This window comes from Acartia tonsa, chromosome 1 (assembly GCF_053477335.1).
Source record: "Acartia tonsa isolate MP-2025a chromosome 1, ASM5347733v1, whole genome shotgun sequence".
Taxonomy (NCBI): domain Eukaryota; kingdom Metazoa; phylum Arthropoda; class Copepoda; order Calanoida; family Acartiidae; genus Acartia; species Acartia tonsa.
This window is the reverse complement of record NC_137260.1, coordinates 14,769,217-14,787,235: the sequence shown is the minus strand read 5'-3', so window position 1 is coordinate 14,787,235 and position 18,019 is coordinate 14,769,217. Positions and strand designations below refer to the sequence as shown.

Here is an 18,019-nt window from a genome sequence, read left to right as displayed (position 1 = left end):
GTGATTTTGAAAAGTATTAATATGTTTAAGTATGTGATTTCAAATGAGTAATAAAACCCAAAAATGGTGCATTTACATTGTTAATGCTTACAACATACCTACAATTGAAATAGAATTCAATCTCTAAGTATATTCAATAATTGTATCATACACTGTAGCAAAAATATTTTTAGCTATTCAAGGAAATTGTTATTTTTCTCTTAATACCTTTCAAATATTATTTTATTTTGAGCTACTAATTTTTTATCTTTTCTGTAGGTATTATACTTTACTTTCAATAATATTGTTAGCTAGTTTATTCTGCGCTATTTTGGACTTTTTTGTTTGTTGGAATGTATATTGTATAAACATCTTCCAAGTAACGCATGTTTGTTGAGTACCATTGGCATTCATAGCTAGGATTATATTTGTTCATTAGGCTGTCCCAGTTTTATATTATTACACATTGGCATTCATAGCTAGGATTATATTTGTTCATTAGGCTGTCCCAGTTTCATATTATTACACATTGGCATTCATAGCTAGGATTATATTTGTTCATTAGGCTGTCCCAGTTTTATATTATTATACATTGGCATTCATAGCTATGATTATGTTTTTTTTATTAGGCTGTCCCAGTTTTAAACAATCTTACATTTTTTGGTTTGTATTATGTATGTTAGCAAAAAGTTTATTTTGAAAGAGGCTATTGTGAATTTCTATTTAAGTACTATAAAATGAACATCACTTCCACAAAGAATTATTCATAAAAGATATCAGTTCCATATATTATTAGATAGCAAAACTCTTTTTGCTAACACAAAAAAAAATTTTTTTTCAACGCGTCTTTTGGCTAACATGAAGGTTTTGACAGTTATGGAATTTTGGTGGAAGAGATGTGACACCATAACATAAGGATTCTCCTCACACATATGCAAGCATAACCAACCTGGCTTAGTATTCATACATTACTATTGAAATTAATAAATAGCATACTAGAACTTATCCGTCAGTTATAAATTATCATTGTTGAGTCACATTTGCTGTATATTACTGCCTAACAGCGTGTTTTGCATATTATAGACTAGAGTTGGCTCGATATAATTATCTCCCTATTGGCTAGTTTTCTATATGCATATCTATTTCTCAATAAATCTATTTTCCTCACCTGGCATTACTATCTAAAAGAAAGTAAATATTTAATAATTTAAATGATTTTTAAAAGATTTTTTTAAATTATATTTTTATCTTTACATTACCATCACCAAAGGGTTAATGATGATGATTACAATTTTAGTTTAATATTTGAACACACAAAATGTCGCCACAATCGAATTCTTTTAAAACATAGTTTTCTTAAATTTATCATATTATAAATTTTAATTTTCTTTTTTATGATTAGAAATTAAATACATCAATATAAGGTAAATAGCAACATGAAATAAAAAAAATGAATTTATTTTTAATAAAGTAAAATAATGGGTCTTATCGTTCTGGGCAATGAGAGTTTATTATGGATTATTGGAGCACTATGAGTTTTAATCATATATTCCTTGGAAAACTTGAGCTCGTTTATAGACATTTATTTCCTATATAGATCTGACATGGATCTTGAAGCAATTAAGCAGGCCGTTTTGTACATGTTAAAAATTGGAAGATTTCATTAAATAAAAGTTATCGCAAATATACTTAGTAAATAACGACAATAACTCAAGAAACTAAGAACTAAAAGAAAATATCCAAAAATTATGTTTTGCAGTTTTGTTTTAATGTCCAAATTATATTATTGCTGGCTAGAAATTCAGTAATAAAGCCAATAGAGTTATTTTTTATTTTTCTTGGCTTAATTCTTCCAACATTATTTTGCCCCTAACTTTTCTGCCAGACAACATACATTGTTTATTGTTATTTTATCAGCAAAAATCATTATGACTTAAAAAAAAGAAATCATAATAGTTTTTTTAGACTGCCTTAACTGTTTTGACGATACCTCAATTGCAAATTTATACAAATCTTGGAAAATTGACAGGCAGTCTATGAAAAACTCTATTACATAAACTGTTAAAGGCCTGTTTCTCAACTCTGAAAATGCGTGAAATTGGCATGACAAAATCAAGTAAAATTTTCTTCGCCCCATCATACAAATAAACTTCGGTTTTTAAATATACTTTTTGTTGTTTACTGTAGATCTGTTTGTCTGTCTGTAATGCTTTGTTTGATGTTTGTGTATGATTTATGTATTCACTTTTGCTTGTATTTTTTTCATTCAATTATGTTTCTCTGTCTGTTTGTTAATCAGTTTATCTGTCTGTTTGTTATTCTGTATATCTGTCTGTTTGTTAGTCTGCCTGTATGTCAAATATGTCGATATTTAAAGTTGTGTGTATATTTGTCTGACTGACTGACTTGTCTTAGGTTATTTCGATATTTTTTGTGTTTATTCATTTAAACAACCTCTATTAGCTTGCCATGAAAGTTATCATCCTTGTTTACGAGTTTCCTAAAATTAAGTAATTACCATACATAGCATTTTCTCATTTTTATGCAAAAAAAACTGACAAGCTGAATTTTAATATATTCATCTTTCGTAAATGAATATTATATATTTAAATACTGGCCTACAGGGGGCTATTTTAGGAGAGGTGAGGAGTTTTTAGTATGATATCCCTGTCATAACAATTTTCACACTTCAAAGCATTTTCACTTTATAATTCTTACTTCAAACATATGTACATTAGATTTTTTTTTATTTTTAATGTTAGGTGTAGAATGTAAATAATTTTACTAGAATCTAAATGTTTCTTGAGTTTTTTTTACAAACCTTAAAAATCTTACATAAAAAAATTAAACTCTGCCTTTTTAAAAAACTTCTTAAAAAGTCCAAAAATATCCAATTAATTTTACATTGCTACAATTGAAAGTGATTATCCTTGTTACCTTTTGCAAGCTGCGTAAAAAGTTATGGTACAATTTCATGAGTTACTTAACCTTCATTTACTGAAATTTGTCAATTTTTGCACAGATAACATATTTGGGCATTTGTCTCCGAAAATGAAATATTAATCATGTTCTCCAACTTTTCCAAAAGTCAAGATAACAATTCATAATCCACAAATTAAGATTGTAATAAATCATTTAACAAAATTCATATGTCATTTTCATGATTCATTATCAAAAGAAATTTGCATTTTCAAGAAAGAATCTTTCAAATGCAAAACAATAATTTTAATTCAATAAAATTTTTAACATTAGACGAATTATTCTAGATGTATAAAAAGTTTCCTTTTGTTTTTTTACTTTTGTAGCTTGCAAATGGCTGCGTCAGCAGATTCATGATACTGATTGGTCTGCTGCAGATTTTCTAAGATTTGAAAGGGGATAATTTGAACACTCTAAGTAAACTCAATCAAAAGTGCAAAATAATATTCCCAGGCTACTGGAGAATAATATCAATTAATTTGTGTCATTAAAATCTAATTCAGACCCTTTAAATGTAAAATATTAAAACAATTACGTTTCATGACATTGAGATACTTTTTTCTTGTGTAAATTGTTCATTTTTGTAACCATTTTACACATTTTTTAGTAATTGGTCTGAAGTTGTATGCTCTTGTTGTAAATATCATTTTGTTCTCATAAAACAAATGATATAAAAGAATAATTATTATTTTATTAAAGGTTAATTGTAGAATATATAGAAAATATGAAGAATTTTTTTCATCTAAAGGCTTTATAGGTTTTAAGAGCAATTTTGATACAGCATGATTGTAATTTAAATGGCAAAACATTTTTTATTATTTTTTATTTTGAACATACATAGTCCACTTACAATTATATTGGCAAATATAATATTATATTACAAATCTATCTATCTGTACCAACATAATCAAGATTTGATAAAAGTTCCAACATTTTTTAATATTATAAATGATATAATGATGTTCAGCATATTTGGACCAGCATATTTTAAAACTATAATGTCACCTCCCTCCCTTGATGATTCAAATGTGAATAATATCAGAGAACCACCCTAAATACATAATTCTACAAGACTCGAAGACTATATTTGCATTTCTGGACTGACTCAAGACTATAGTGTCTTGAGAGAAAGTTTCAAAGAAATATGTTGACACAAAATCACAAAAATAATATTGCATCAAGAACGAAATATTTTATCTCATTTTATGTTTTGTAGAGATGCAACAAGAAACTTTTGGTATGTTTAACGTAAAGTCTGACGTATTAAAATAACGCTAAAACTACTGATTTTGTATACATAATTTTTAAAACATGTTATCCAATTGAATTTTCATATTCAGTGATTTATTGTCAATAATTTCAATAAACATAATAGTTCTTGTTAAAAAAGAATAACGTTTTACATTGAATTGTAAATATGCTAAAAATTTGCACTTCCATGATTGTTAGAACACCATGTATAGAATTAGTTGTGTCATCCTTATGCCTTAAACACATTGTTTACTTGGGTTGTCTTACATTATAGCAGAATAAACAAAATAGCAAATGACAATTTTTCACACAAAAGACTATCTACCTACTTTACCACTTTTTTTAATGCTCACATTATTAAATTTTGACTTGTTTGCAATATAAACTTGCATCTATCACTTTTGTAGAATTTTTTTTTGCTGCTCTATGTGCACATATTATTTAACTTGGGGGTAAGTTTATCACAATTAACAGCTGTATTTATGTAAGTTTATAAAACTCTTAAAAGAGAAATAATATGGACTATTTGTTATTTTTCTTTTAAATTGGAGGATTTATTTTCTGACGTAGGTTTATAAATAGTTTTCCGCGGGTATGTAAATGACAATGATTTTTTATCATCTTTATTTTAGTTGCACTATATTAAGCTACTTGTGACTTTGTCCCTAGTCTCTAAAGATTTTGCATTTAGAAAACTTCTATTCATTTGAAAAGGCATCAATTCTCATGAAAACTAATCTTTTTTTTTATTTTAGGAGCAGAAGAAGCGTAGCCTGGCAGAGCGGCTGAGTCGGACTCTGGACAAGCTCGCATCTGTTTCTGGACGTGGATCAACCAACAACCAACAAGCATTGTCAGGTAAAAGTAATTATACCGATTATAAGTCTAAATGCTGAAATACAATGGACAATCAACCCTTAGATTAAATTTGTATGAAGTCTACTAGCGTGAATGAAATGTTTGTGATGGGACTAGGACTTCTAATACTTGAAAATATTTATTACCAGCTTATTCCTTTGTTTTGTCGCCCTGTATTTGAGGGGGAATGAAAAAAGCATAAAAACATACTGGGAATTATGTAAAGTCTTCCTATAACTAATAAAGGTACTAAGAAAGAGAGGGAATGTCTGATTGAGCCAATAGGAGAATCGCATCGGAATTTACATTGGATCTCATTGGTTGAAATTATGTACACATTTTCCTACGAAGGCATGTTTTTTTTCATTTCATACATACATAAAAGTCAGCTGTTAACAGTATATTTTCTTAGTAGAAAGCTTTGCGGAATCAGAATTAATTGCCCAAAAATTTCGTTTACAATTTGAAAGCTTGAAACAAAGTTGGATTCTTAAAAAAAAAGTTAGGCTGGCAACTCGCTGGTGAGGCAAAATTATTTTTGTGAAAAATCCTCCAAAATCGAATAAAAAAAATTACAAAAATGAAATAAAATCTTAAGAGGGTTATTAACATATGATTTTGTTTAATTTTTGTAGATTTTTAATGTGCTTTTGGATGATTTTTCACAAAAATAATTTTGCCTCACTATCGAATAGCGAGTCTATCATTTTTTAAGAATCCACATCAGCTTGAGTCGAAAGTAAACAATACTTTTGTCTGCTAGGAATGTTCTCTCTTAGATTTGACGAAAAAAGGGTTCAGAATATTCTTCTACTCTTCTATTTCTATTCTATAACTAGAACCCTATGAATTCAGCTGTTAGCGACATCTTAACATACAGACAAAAAGCATAATAGTTTATATAAAAGTCTAAAGGTGCACTAAAAGGAACAATTATCTCTCCCCTGTTATTTTTTCAACTGTTTTATATTTAGAACCTGAGCACAGAACCGCTGTACCTGACCATGTGTTGTCGGCCGGCGGATCAGTGGCGGGTTCCGGCCACCATCCGCCGCACCCTGCCACCGCCGTTTACGGCCTGTACCCTGGCTACCACCACCACAAGCTGCCGCCGGTTGGCTATCACTCCGGCCATCCTGGCTACCGAACAGTGCGAAGTCCACAAGGCGTTAACTATCACTACGTTGCGTATAACGGCTGGGAGCCCGGCGTATTCGGCTACACACCAGTTCCCGTTCCCTCCAGCAGCGCAGCACACAAAGAATACATTTACTCTAATCATCCTGGAGCTGTAGCTGGCAATGTGCCAGCTGGCATCTGCCGTTGTCCCGACTCTGGCAAAGATTCTGTCAGGTCCAAGTCTGGCAACGGCGTCCGCTGCAGGCGGTGTAATCTGGACAGACTGCCAGGCGGGAGTGTAGCCGCCAGAAAACCTCAGATCCGAGCTAGGCTACCAAACTTATCTAGTCCTTCCCTTGAACAATCATCAAGGTATAGTTATATTTTTTAGTGGTGATTAAACTCTACAATATATCCGTGTCCGTCGTTTTGTTTATAACACTTTCGTGCTATCACAAGTATCCTAGTACTCTAGAGTTTACATTTTCAAATATAAAAACAATTGTCTAACTAGAGTCATCTGTACATTAGTTTGTCCGTCCATCAAAGTATCCTAAGAAAAATAATGAAGCTCTTTGTAGTGCCAATAAAAAGGGGATAAATTTGAAAACGTATTTCCGAAATGACCCGAATAGGAACGTGACGTCATTTATGATACTTAGACCATTTTTTTAAATTTATCTGTTTTATAGGCACTATATAGAGCTTCAAAATAACTGAAAATACCTGTCATAATGTGTTATTTGTTCGTAGGTCCACATTTGACCCATCGAAGCAGCGCCGCCCCTCCCCTGGTCCCAAGGATCCGTATGATTACATCAGGAGGACAAGGTTAAAGGCGGAGGAGTGGGACAACTATTGGGAACATCAGGATGCACAGCAAAGACAGGAAAAATAAAATTTAGATATTAAAATTATGAATTAAATTCCATTTTGTTTGATTGTTTATGATATTTTTTCAATTCGATCAACCAAAGGCGAACTTCGTGCGGTCCTCCCCTCCCGACAACGTAATGATCATGGCCGCAGCACCCTAGCCTATAACCCAATCTAACCTAACCTAACCTATTTTTTTGTACCCCCCACAGGGTGGGGGGTATAAAATTTTCTAGATTGAAAAAAAAATCCTAAGAGGATAAGCCATTAGATTTTGTCATTGAACTTAGTAATCGATAAGCTGTTTAGGTTTCAAATTCTTATTGTTATTTAATTTTGGCCTAGGCTAAAAACAATTCTAAATGCTAAGCTAAATTTTGATTTGTAATAAAGGCGGCAAGACAACAACACTCAAAAGTTACCCAAAACAACAACAACAACAATACTGTAACAACAGCTGTGCTTCACTCACCCCAACAACCACACCAACAAATGCGCAAAGAAATTGTCGCAAAATCCCCGAATTTAAAAATTAACAACACAATTAATCATAGACCTAAAGTTGCTTTAAGTGATCAAAAAATTGAAAAATTAAGTGACTATGAGGATAAACTGGTTGGTGATAATACTGGTGACTTAACCGCTAACCAATTAGTTGATAATGAAAGTGTATCAACAAACACGGGTGACAATCCATCTACATTAGCAGATGAAACATCTAACACTGATCTTAATGACAAAGATATGCCACCCACTGACCTAATTGATGACTCTACTCCTGCCACGTTTGTTGACGATGAACAAGAGGATTCTCTAAGTTTTACTGGGGAAGGATTTGCTGATCTTGTGAATATGAAGTCCAGACTGGCCAATAACCAGGTATGGAACTTTAATAAAGATCTTCAATTGAATATTTTTAAAAATTTCAACCCCATGTTGTCTTTTCTATGCCTCTTTAAAGTATTAAATTTTCATTAGCAAAGCTTCTCTATAATTAACTTTGTCGATCCGTCTGTAAGCTCTTATCACTATATGGGAACTGTGTTTTCTCGTCTGCTATTTAAGATAGGTTAATTTTTTTTACTCTTTTCAAAAAAGCATCTTGTATACAACTGTGTGTCCGTCTGTCAAGCTATGATTATCCTTTCTTTATCTTATTCTTCTGTAAATAGGGTTGATTATTTTCAGGAGACGGAGAACCGGTACCGCAAGTACCAGCGTAGGAAGCCCCTGAGGAAGGCCATGGCCATGCAGCTGGAGGAGGTCATCATCGAGGAGAGGGAGGAGGACCTGATGGAGGAGAGCAGTACAGATAATATCTACCATGTTATTCCTCCTAATCAGGTACGTAACATTTTGTCTCTTGTTTTTTAAGGACAGATAAAGACAATTTAAATATCGTAAAATAAACAATGACAGAAATTGAATTATGCTTAAGTTTAGGATTAGTATTTTATTTTTCATTGCTCTATCCCTCAATGCTGTATGCCTGCCTAATAGAAAAGTTACTTAATGGATGTAGAATATACATGGATATTATGACAGGGGAATAATTGTCGTCAATTTAGCATGCTAACATGGAACTCATTTATAGGTCAGTTCGCTCATCCAGTAGGAGAGGAGGGGATAAGTAAAAGGGTATGGAAGAGGGGAATCGTTTTTTTAGCCCGCTGCTTGTTTTACTTTATTAGAGAACATTAAAATCTTGTGTAAGATCCAAGTATTAATATATCCATTGAATCGATCAAATCTAAAAAGAATATGTTTGGAAAGAAAGATCATTGTTATTTATTAAATGTTCTTATAATAAATTCAAATAGTAACAAAATGAAAAATTGATAAAAATATTGAAACAAAGAAATGTAAAGTGATTCTATGAATAATTATTTGCACCATGCACAGACATCAAATAAAAAGATTTAAATCTTGAATAAAAATTCCTCTGTATTCATGCCAATTTTTACCAGTTAATGTCTGTCTATTAATTTTTAATTGAATTTGAAGTATGTAGTTTCTTTCTGTTCTTAAACTATTGCAATTTATATGTAGAGAAATTCCTAAAATTCTTAATGTATAAAAAGTCACTAATAAAATTTGAATGTTAAATAGACGATAGTGACTGATAAAAAGCCTAAAGTTTTATATGCCAGTTACAACTTTGTTTTGTTAGAAAATGTTGTTTTCTTTGTTTGTCTTTTTTTTTTGGGGGGGGGGGGGAGGGGGGAATAAACCCCCGACCTTAGTTTTTTTTCTACTGATTCAATTGTCGTAAGCCCAACTACAAATATTTATGTTTAAAATTAATTTGAATACTTTTGAACTGATTATTTATTTTAGTATGAGCTGTTGAGCGACATAGTCCGCCATAACACCCTTGGTCGTGGTGGTGGAGGGGATGAACAGCAGGATGATGAACTAGGCCTGGCTAAGTTCAATATTATACCTGCCTCGACAAATTTTGCAGGTTCGTGCATTTTGTTTGTTTGTTTAAAATGGGGATGATTACGTCCAAGGGGAGGAGGGACGAGGAAAGGGATTAGCCCTCCCCTTAGGGACATCCCAGTTTTTATTGTTTTTTTTATTTTCCCCCACCTTTGGAGTCTTGCCTTCCACTAACTAATTTTGTCCTTTATAATACTAAGAGTTTTTCAGGCAAACTAAATACATTTATAATTAGCAAAGCTTTGTTAACAGAACTGTTTTAAAGCTTCTTTCTACATTATTATCTTAGAAATAGCTACTTCAACTCTGTGTTTTCTAGATGAAATATTCAACGAGATCTATGGGAAGTTGACCCATGACTCGCTGGACTCGGAGGACTCGGCCACGAGGTCGCTGGCTGATGAAATACTGGAGGAGATTTATGGGACCAAGGTTGTCCAGATAGATGAGGAGGGGGAGGAGATGCAGTCACATAAATCTCCAAAAACAGGTAGGATCATATTTAATCATAGTAAAACTGTGTATAATAGAATTAAAATTACTCTGTGATATTAATTTGATTATCTGGCAATTTCCCTCAAAATGCCTTAGCGAGCACTGACCCCGAACCCCACTTATATTTGAGTTACATTTAAAATAAAAAGGGGTTGAGGTTTGATTTTACTTTAGGTCAGATTAGGTAAGGTTGTATTGGAAACTGGGTAGCACCGCGGAGTTATTGCACCGCATGTATAGGTCTCCCTGCAAGGGGTTTGCTTTGGATAAAAGGTTTCAGTGCTCATTAGGTACTTTGTGGGGAAGCACAACCAAAGCTAAATAACAAAATTAAAATGGGGCAACTGTCAAACCATCAATGTTATGATTAAAATAAGATACAAATTTTCTCATTCTTAAAACCAATTTTCATTTTACTTTTCAGAATCTACAAATACCTATTTAAAAGTAAATCCTTGGAAGATATAAAATTTCAAATTATTGTTTTAAAAGTATAAAAATTCCCAGCACAAAAAAAGCAAATTATACTGCATGTTAACATTAATTTATATAAAAAAAAGCTAAATTGTCAGGTTTCATAATGCTTTATGAAGAACTTTCCATTATTACAGTTGGGGTAATGAGTAAACCTTTTTTTTACATAAACCAGTATTTATTTAAATTTATAATAGGATATCATTCACTTCTCATTAGACATATGGGAATACAAATTACTTCTAATGGGCTGACTCAATTAAGTATTCGAGAGCAGCAAAATAAGAATGACATAATAACAAATATTAGAGAAAGGACCTGCTCAAATAATCAGAAATGTATTTATGTGCCTTACTGTCTTAAACTTCTATCTTTAGTTCTTAAGTTCCCATAATTTTCTTTGAAAATATTAAATGTTTTCTGTAAATGAATTCCTAAATAGTTTGTACACAAATTAACTTCTGCATGAAATCTTGGTTTAAAATCATAATGCTTAATTATGTTTTTTATGAAGATTTGACTCTAAAATAAAATTAAAATTACTTTAATTGAAACAGTTATCAGTCATAACAAGTATAAACCCTTCTGTGTATATATACACCCCTAGTATTTGAAGGGTTAGTGCCCGGTAGTAAAATAGCCTAAAACAAACCCAAAAACCTAAGTGAAACCTCAAAAATTAAAAACTCTTATATTATAGACAAAAATAACCTTATTTCTTTCTAATGGGATAAAAATATGTTCCAGAGCAATTTGTGAGATAGAGTCCATTATTATGATTGTCATTTGTATGTGTGCTTTAAAGGTTAAGGACTTTTGTAGAGCAAAGCTCATTACTGAGAGAGCTATTGAAGTAACACATAAAATATAATGGTTATAGTCTTTGGAATGATTATATAGTACACATGAAGTAAATCTTAAATTCTTTATAAAAGATAACAGGGGGAGGGAGGAGGTACCCTCCTTAAAACTAGTCATAATCTTTCCATGGGCTTGCAGTAAAGAAGAACCATATTGGTCAAATGGTTTGCGAGATTTTAGGCTACCTAATTGTATGTAAGAATTTTCATAAACATAACTTTTTTCTATCTCGGATTTTTAATATTTCTTTAATTTAAGCACCTAGAAATCTTGATAATTCTATAAGCCATTTTATTGACTTACATGTCAGTTTTTTTTAATGATTAAAGTGGTAATAGCTGATACCTAATTATAAACCTATTACTTACAAAGAATTCTAACACTGACACTAATCCTACATATTGATATAATATCAACCTAAATTGAACAGTGCTAACACTAAAGGAGGGGCCAGGGGGGGGGGCATTGGGATGTCCACAAAGTTTTATGATAAATTTATTGGTTGGTTCAATAAGTTGAGTGTCAAAACGTTTCAACCACTAATTATAACCTACAGAATGGATAACTTTGTGCATCATCATTGTGGATGTACATAAATTCATCGGTCATTACCTTAACCCTGTAGGTCCCTGTCTAACACTAGTAAGAAAGGATGCAGATCCTTACGGGTACCTGTCAAAACTTTAAATCTTTTTTGCGTTAACCTAGACCGTTTGCATTGACATGTGAGTACACACACTCACACACTCACACACATACACACACACACATACTCACACACATTTGGTGATATGTGTGCGGTACTTTTATGAAAGTGTGATACTCATACATTATTTCATATTAAAGGAACAATAAAGTTGCTTAAGATCTATTAAACAGCTATACCAACAACTATGGAATAGCTTTGCATAAAAAAAATGGTCGATATATTAATGTACATCCTCAATTATGATCAATAAAATTACCCTTCAGTAGATAAAATTATTATTTAAAAATTTATTTTCCTGCTTTTTTTTCAATCAATCAATTTTTAGTAACAGTACAAGATTTGAAGCCAACGAATGAGAGAACGTGTTTATATTAAAGTACCAGCATTATTTTTTTTGCTTAAAAGTGTTCTCGCTAAAAAATGTCTGGATTGGATCAAACATTAAATACCTTTTGCTAGCTTTTTGTCAACACAAGATATCAAAGTCAAAATTCTGGTATTCATACAAAAATGGCAATATTTTTTTCCCTTAAGATGTTCTGATATTTGTATATATAAAAATATATCACTTAAAATGCTCATTAGTAATGAAATAATTATTTCAAGTCAACATATTATAAAACTACGTTTGGCTACACCTCTGGCATCTAGGGGCTTTTTATTCGAGGGGACAAGAGGGTGTGTTGAAAAAAAGCCTTAAACCATCCATTTAGGTATTTTTTGAGATCTTAAACTTCAGACAAAAAATCCTACTTCTTTATATAATAGGATATTCTTGAAAGCTGAGGCGTGCATGGTAATTCACATTCAAAGTGTGAGAAAAGGGTAAGGGCAAGGCATTTCATCTGACTATCTTTTTTAAGGGGTGTGTCGACACCCCCATCGACACCCCACTTATTGAAAATAAAATATTTTTGTGTGATTTCAAGAACACTTTAGCTGTCTTTAAAAGCTCATGTTTTTAAAAGTGTGTCTGGCATTCTAAATTTAAAAGGATATAAAACAGTGCCAAAGGACTAAAAATCATACATGATTGCTAAAATGCTTTTTACTAAAAATAAATAAAATTGTCCTGTATTTTGTGGTATTTTAAAGCTCAAATTTTATATAAAAAAAAAATACTATTTCCTACTCTATACCAATTTTTTAACAAAGTTTGAGCTGAAAGTAGAGTTTAATTCTTTATTATCAAACAAACTCTTTAGGTTTTTGATATTTATTTTTTATTTTAAAAATGCAATTTATTTTATATAAATATTTTTATAATATATTCAAAAATTAAAATCATCTTTATATGAATAACTGTTAAAAATGAAACAGCTATTCAGTTTTTGTTGCATATCAAAAATAAAACATGGTGTTTCTTCAAAAATAAAAAATAAAATTAATAGAGATAAACTTTTTTTTCAAAAAAATGTTTGAAAATATTGAAATTTAATTTAAGACATTTTTGTTTTTTTATGATAATACAGCCATGATAATTTGATTATTTTCTGTTACAAGAAATGAACACCAACATCTTTTTCTGGAAAATATTATCTTATTCAAATTAGACTTCATCTTAAACTTTGACATCCTCAAAAAATATTTTGATTCACCAAAAAAATTTTAATAAAACTTTTGTTGATGATATTTGATTGAGAAGTGTATTATTGATATTTTATTCAATATATTACATTGAAAAGTCTTGTCGTTAAATAGGATTAGCTAACTCTTTGATTTACTTTAACTGCAAGTTTTATCTCATAAATATATATATATTTACATTATAAGATATTTTATAAAAAAAAGTCCTAACAGAAACATTTTTCTTTCGAACATTCTTCTTCTTAACTGATTTTCTTGAAAAGTCTTTTTCGTGTAATTTCGAGTTACCATGCATTTTGTGATCCTTGTTATAACAAATGAATAAGACACAAAAGAGTTAACAATAAATATTTGACTTTTTATCATCTTTTTTTCAATCCTTTTTTGTGTAATAGAATTTTAACAATATAACTATTGAATAAAATATTGAAGTAGGGACGTGCAGGACAAGGTGTATGAGGGTATCAACACCCTCCATTATTAATAAAAATTTAGGGGGATAGGTATACACCCCATTAATAATATCAGTTGAATATTTTTACTTACTCCCCTATTGTATCAAATCATCATTTAATTCCTATTTTTTTGGTTGGGGGGGGGGGGGGATTGGGGACAAAAATAATTAAAGGTGGTGTAAAAACTTTCAGTACATCTTACAAAATCATTTGCTCGTTTCGACTGTATATATGTATGAAGTTATCTAAGGATGTATAATATAACAATAAATTAAAATATCCTCTTCATTCAATAATAAAAAAAAAATAATGTAATTAACTTTTCTATATTGTGAAATAATACCGTGGCAAATTCCAGGATAATAAATAAGATATTAAGATTTGAAAATATGTCAGAATTTATTATTAATGATGATATGATTTGATACTTTTGTATCATTAAGCTCTGCGCTACTGAATATATTATATAACAAGGACAATCATATTCATACTGCTGTATTAATAAACAAACTTCAGTAGCTTAATAATTGTTATTCAATTTATGCTTTAAATTGCTAAGAAATCATTTTAAGAATCGTATAATTGAGTTTTGTTCAATCTAACAAAAACAGAATTTTCATTATTTTCTTGGACGAAATGACTTAGTGACGACCGAACAGAACCTTTTTTCTGAGTAGCTGCGCTACTTAAAAAAAAGGATAATAAATATCAAGGTCACCATTAAAATAACTTATAAGTTATAAATAGAGGAAACGGTATGTTATGATTAAAGTTTAATCATTAAAACTTTAAAAATTAAGTCTTAGGGCTGAAACAAATTTGTAAAAAGGCAATTCATGGTTATTGAATATGTGTGTGCAAGACGGCTACTTTAAAAAGTATTCTTTCATAAAAGCTAAAAATTACTAAAGTAATAGCAAATATAATCAAAATTACTTTATTTGTTTCTATAGAAAGTTTAGTAAAGGCCCTCCATAATGTTCATCCATACTTTAACTTTTTAAAGTGATAATAATAGCTCACTTTATAAATAAAACTTGTAATTTAGTAAAATAAAATTATGATTATTGGCTGCATGGTTTGGATTCATACTTGACCTTGTTTTAAGGAAACTAGAAGGGCTCTTACAACAATGAGCATACACACACACACACACACACATACATACATACACACACAAACATCCACACTTACCATTTAACAAATAAGTTGTAACTTAACATATTTTGTGGCTTAAAAAAACAATTAATCTTAAAATTAAAAATATATGTTATCATCTTAGTTAAATTGTTTTTTAAAGAGATGAAAACGAAGAAAGAAAAGAAATGACCATTGAAACAGATTTTAATTTGTATTTTACATATTTTTTTTCTACTCTCCTTGTTTTCTATGTGAAAATGTTTGCCTTGTTAGTGAAGTCAACACAAAAAAAATGATGTCCATACTTCACACACAATTTAAATGACAAAAGAGAATAAAAAATGAAAACAAGGATGAAATTATCTAAAAAGAAACAGAAATTAACTACTCTAAAGCAGATAGAGAGGTGACAATGGGCTGTTTATTACACTAGTCCCTAAAGTTTTAAAGTAACGTTTACTTCTTTGTTGGCTTAACAACTTTGGGGACTTTAGTGAACTTTAATTGGTTGGTTTATTAAGTTGAGTGTTCAAACGTTTTAACCATTAATTTTAATCTACAGAAGGGGTAATTTTGTGTATCATCATGTACTATAATTCATCGGCCATTGTCATATCCCTTTAAATTCCAATCTATAAAGTCATTACTATGTTTTTAGCCATTTTGTACATTTTTAAAAATTATGTTATGAAGTATGCTTGAATTTTTTTTGTAATTCTTTATGGTCAATTTAATAGTTTCTTGTAAAATAATCATTTGTAAATGATAAAAGAATTTAAATGATTTCTCTTCTTGTAATGATATTTACAACTTCATTAGTATAAACAGTTATTGAGTAATTCTATGTAAAAACTATCAAATTAAATATCTTTCTTTGAAAAACATTAAGGTCTTATAGTCATAGATATTATTATGATATTAATGTTAGTTTTGATTCTGAAATTATTACAGAGAGGAAATAATTATAATATGTCCTGTTTAATTTGTATGTTCAATTTAAGTTTGTCATTAGTAAATAATTATGGATCCGAGGGATGGAACAATGGAAGAAAATGTATGTACATATTCCAGTTATAAAATAGCTTTAAAAAAGAATAATTAAGACCATAAGAAACAAACTAAATACTTGGCAAAAGACGAAGATTTTATACCCAAAAAATCCCTGAAAAAATTCTTTGAAGAATATGTATTGTATACATATCTCTTTTGTTGTATCTTTATATAAAAGTAACAGGGTTTCTTTCTGTACGTCTGTCTGTACGAGAGGATCTTGCTATACACAGAACTGATATGTTCCTTCTTTCAATTTAGCTTTTCATAAGTTTACTTTTTTTAAAGTAAAATTATAATTCCGGCAGGTCAACTTCACCTCCCCCCCACCTAAAATGCCCCTAGATGCCTCTAGGGCCGTAGCCGCTAATACACATATGTACATGTATAACATAACAGTGTTGCTGAAAGGTCGCATGCAATAGCTTTAATATGATTAGGTTACATTGAAAGTGTTTCTAAAATCCAGCCAATTTATAAAAAATGGTTTTGCGACCTTTCTAGTAACTTTGTCAGCAAGAAATAATAATAATTAGATTATTTTTTCTTTGACAATAAAAAGTACAGCTAGCTTATGAAAGGTAAAGTATTCTAAACAATACATTTTGTCTCAATAATAAACATTATTAATTTACTGCAACGGCTTAAATCTTCTTTTCGTTGGTTGTTAGATTCATCGGGGTTATCTAATAAGGGATGTGGAGCTCATAAAATTAAAGTAATAACCAATCACAATTATAAATCTATTTTTGATTAAGCATAAAATTATTATCGGTTTATTTGATAATTTGCATGCTCAGAACAATAAGACAAATTGTGGGCAATCAATTGAATAAACTAGCTATATTTAATTTGAAGTAATATTCTAGTATGGCTTTAAACCTATTTATATCCGCTGGATTGAAACCGGTTCTCAGCCATACTGAAAAATTATGTACTGCATCGTCTTAAATACAATTTTTCACAAATATTAAAATAAAAATCATAAAATTGATACCTTCGGCCTCTCATGGCTAACAAAACTGGTTATGATCTTATAATTGTTGATTTATATCCGCGGAAAGCTGTCTATATTACGATGCAAAACGTAACTATTAATACTCGGATTAAGTCATTGTGTAAATATGTAAGAGTCATAACTGAGCTTTCAATCAAATAAGTAATCTTCTATAAAAAAAAATAATCTCTATTATTGTATTTACAAAACGACGTCCATTCTTTTGTGATAAAAAAATAATATTTTTGAAATATATATTTCAATCCAAAATCACACTTTCATATAGTTATAGCATTATAATTAAAGATTTGTCGATTAGTTGGTCATAGTGTTCAAGTGAACATAAGGCAAATGGCATATCAGCCATTACCACTTTTTCAAAATCTATATAGTCACAAAATCAATTGAAATTGTTTTGGAATTACTGAATATTATTCAAATGAGCAAAATAAAGAATATGATTGTTAATACATTTTTTTGGACTTATAAGAATTGGCTTTTTCAACTGTTTGTTGGCTTTGTGACAGTAATACAAATCAACTACAACTGTACTGTTTTTTTTCACTGTAAGAAGCGATAATCCCCTTTATCCAGGGAGGGAGGGACACTTAACTGAAATTATTTGATTCTAAAACATTTATGAACACATTCTATTAACATTTGTTTAAAATCTTTTGGGACTTTCATTTAAAAAATGATTGTGATATACAAACCACCTGTGTTTAAACTTATTCACCACTAATTTTA

At 30.2% G+C, this 18,019-nt stretch overlaps 1 protein-coding gene across 1 annotated transcript in view; it reads left to right on the top strand.

Moving 5' to 3' along the window:
• The window catches only part of LOC145326502 (uncharacterized), a 109,977-nt gene that overhangs the window by 49,623 nt on the left and 42,335 nt on the right, over positions 1-18,019 (top strand). Inside the window, exons 3-9 of the mRNA XM_080169877.1 lie at positions 4,965-5,067; positions 6,042-6,558; positions 6,940-7,076; positions 7,457-7,941; positions 8,251-8,406; positions 9,400-9,526; positions 9,824-9,994. Coding sequence (XP_080026003.1) covers positions 4,965-5,067; positions 6,042-6,558; positions 6,940-7,076; positions 7,457-7,941; positions 8,251-8,406; positions 9,400-9,526; positions 9,824-9,994 — 1,696 coding nt within the window. The remainder of the gene's footprint in view (positions 1-4,964; positions 5,068-6,041; positions 6,559-6,939; positions 7,077-7,456; positions 7,942-8,250; positions 8,407-9,399; positions 9,527-9,823; positions 9,995-18,019) is intronic.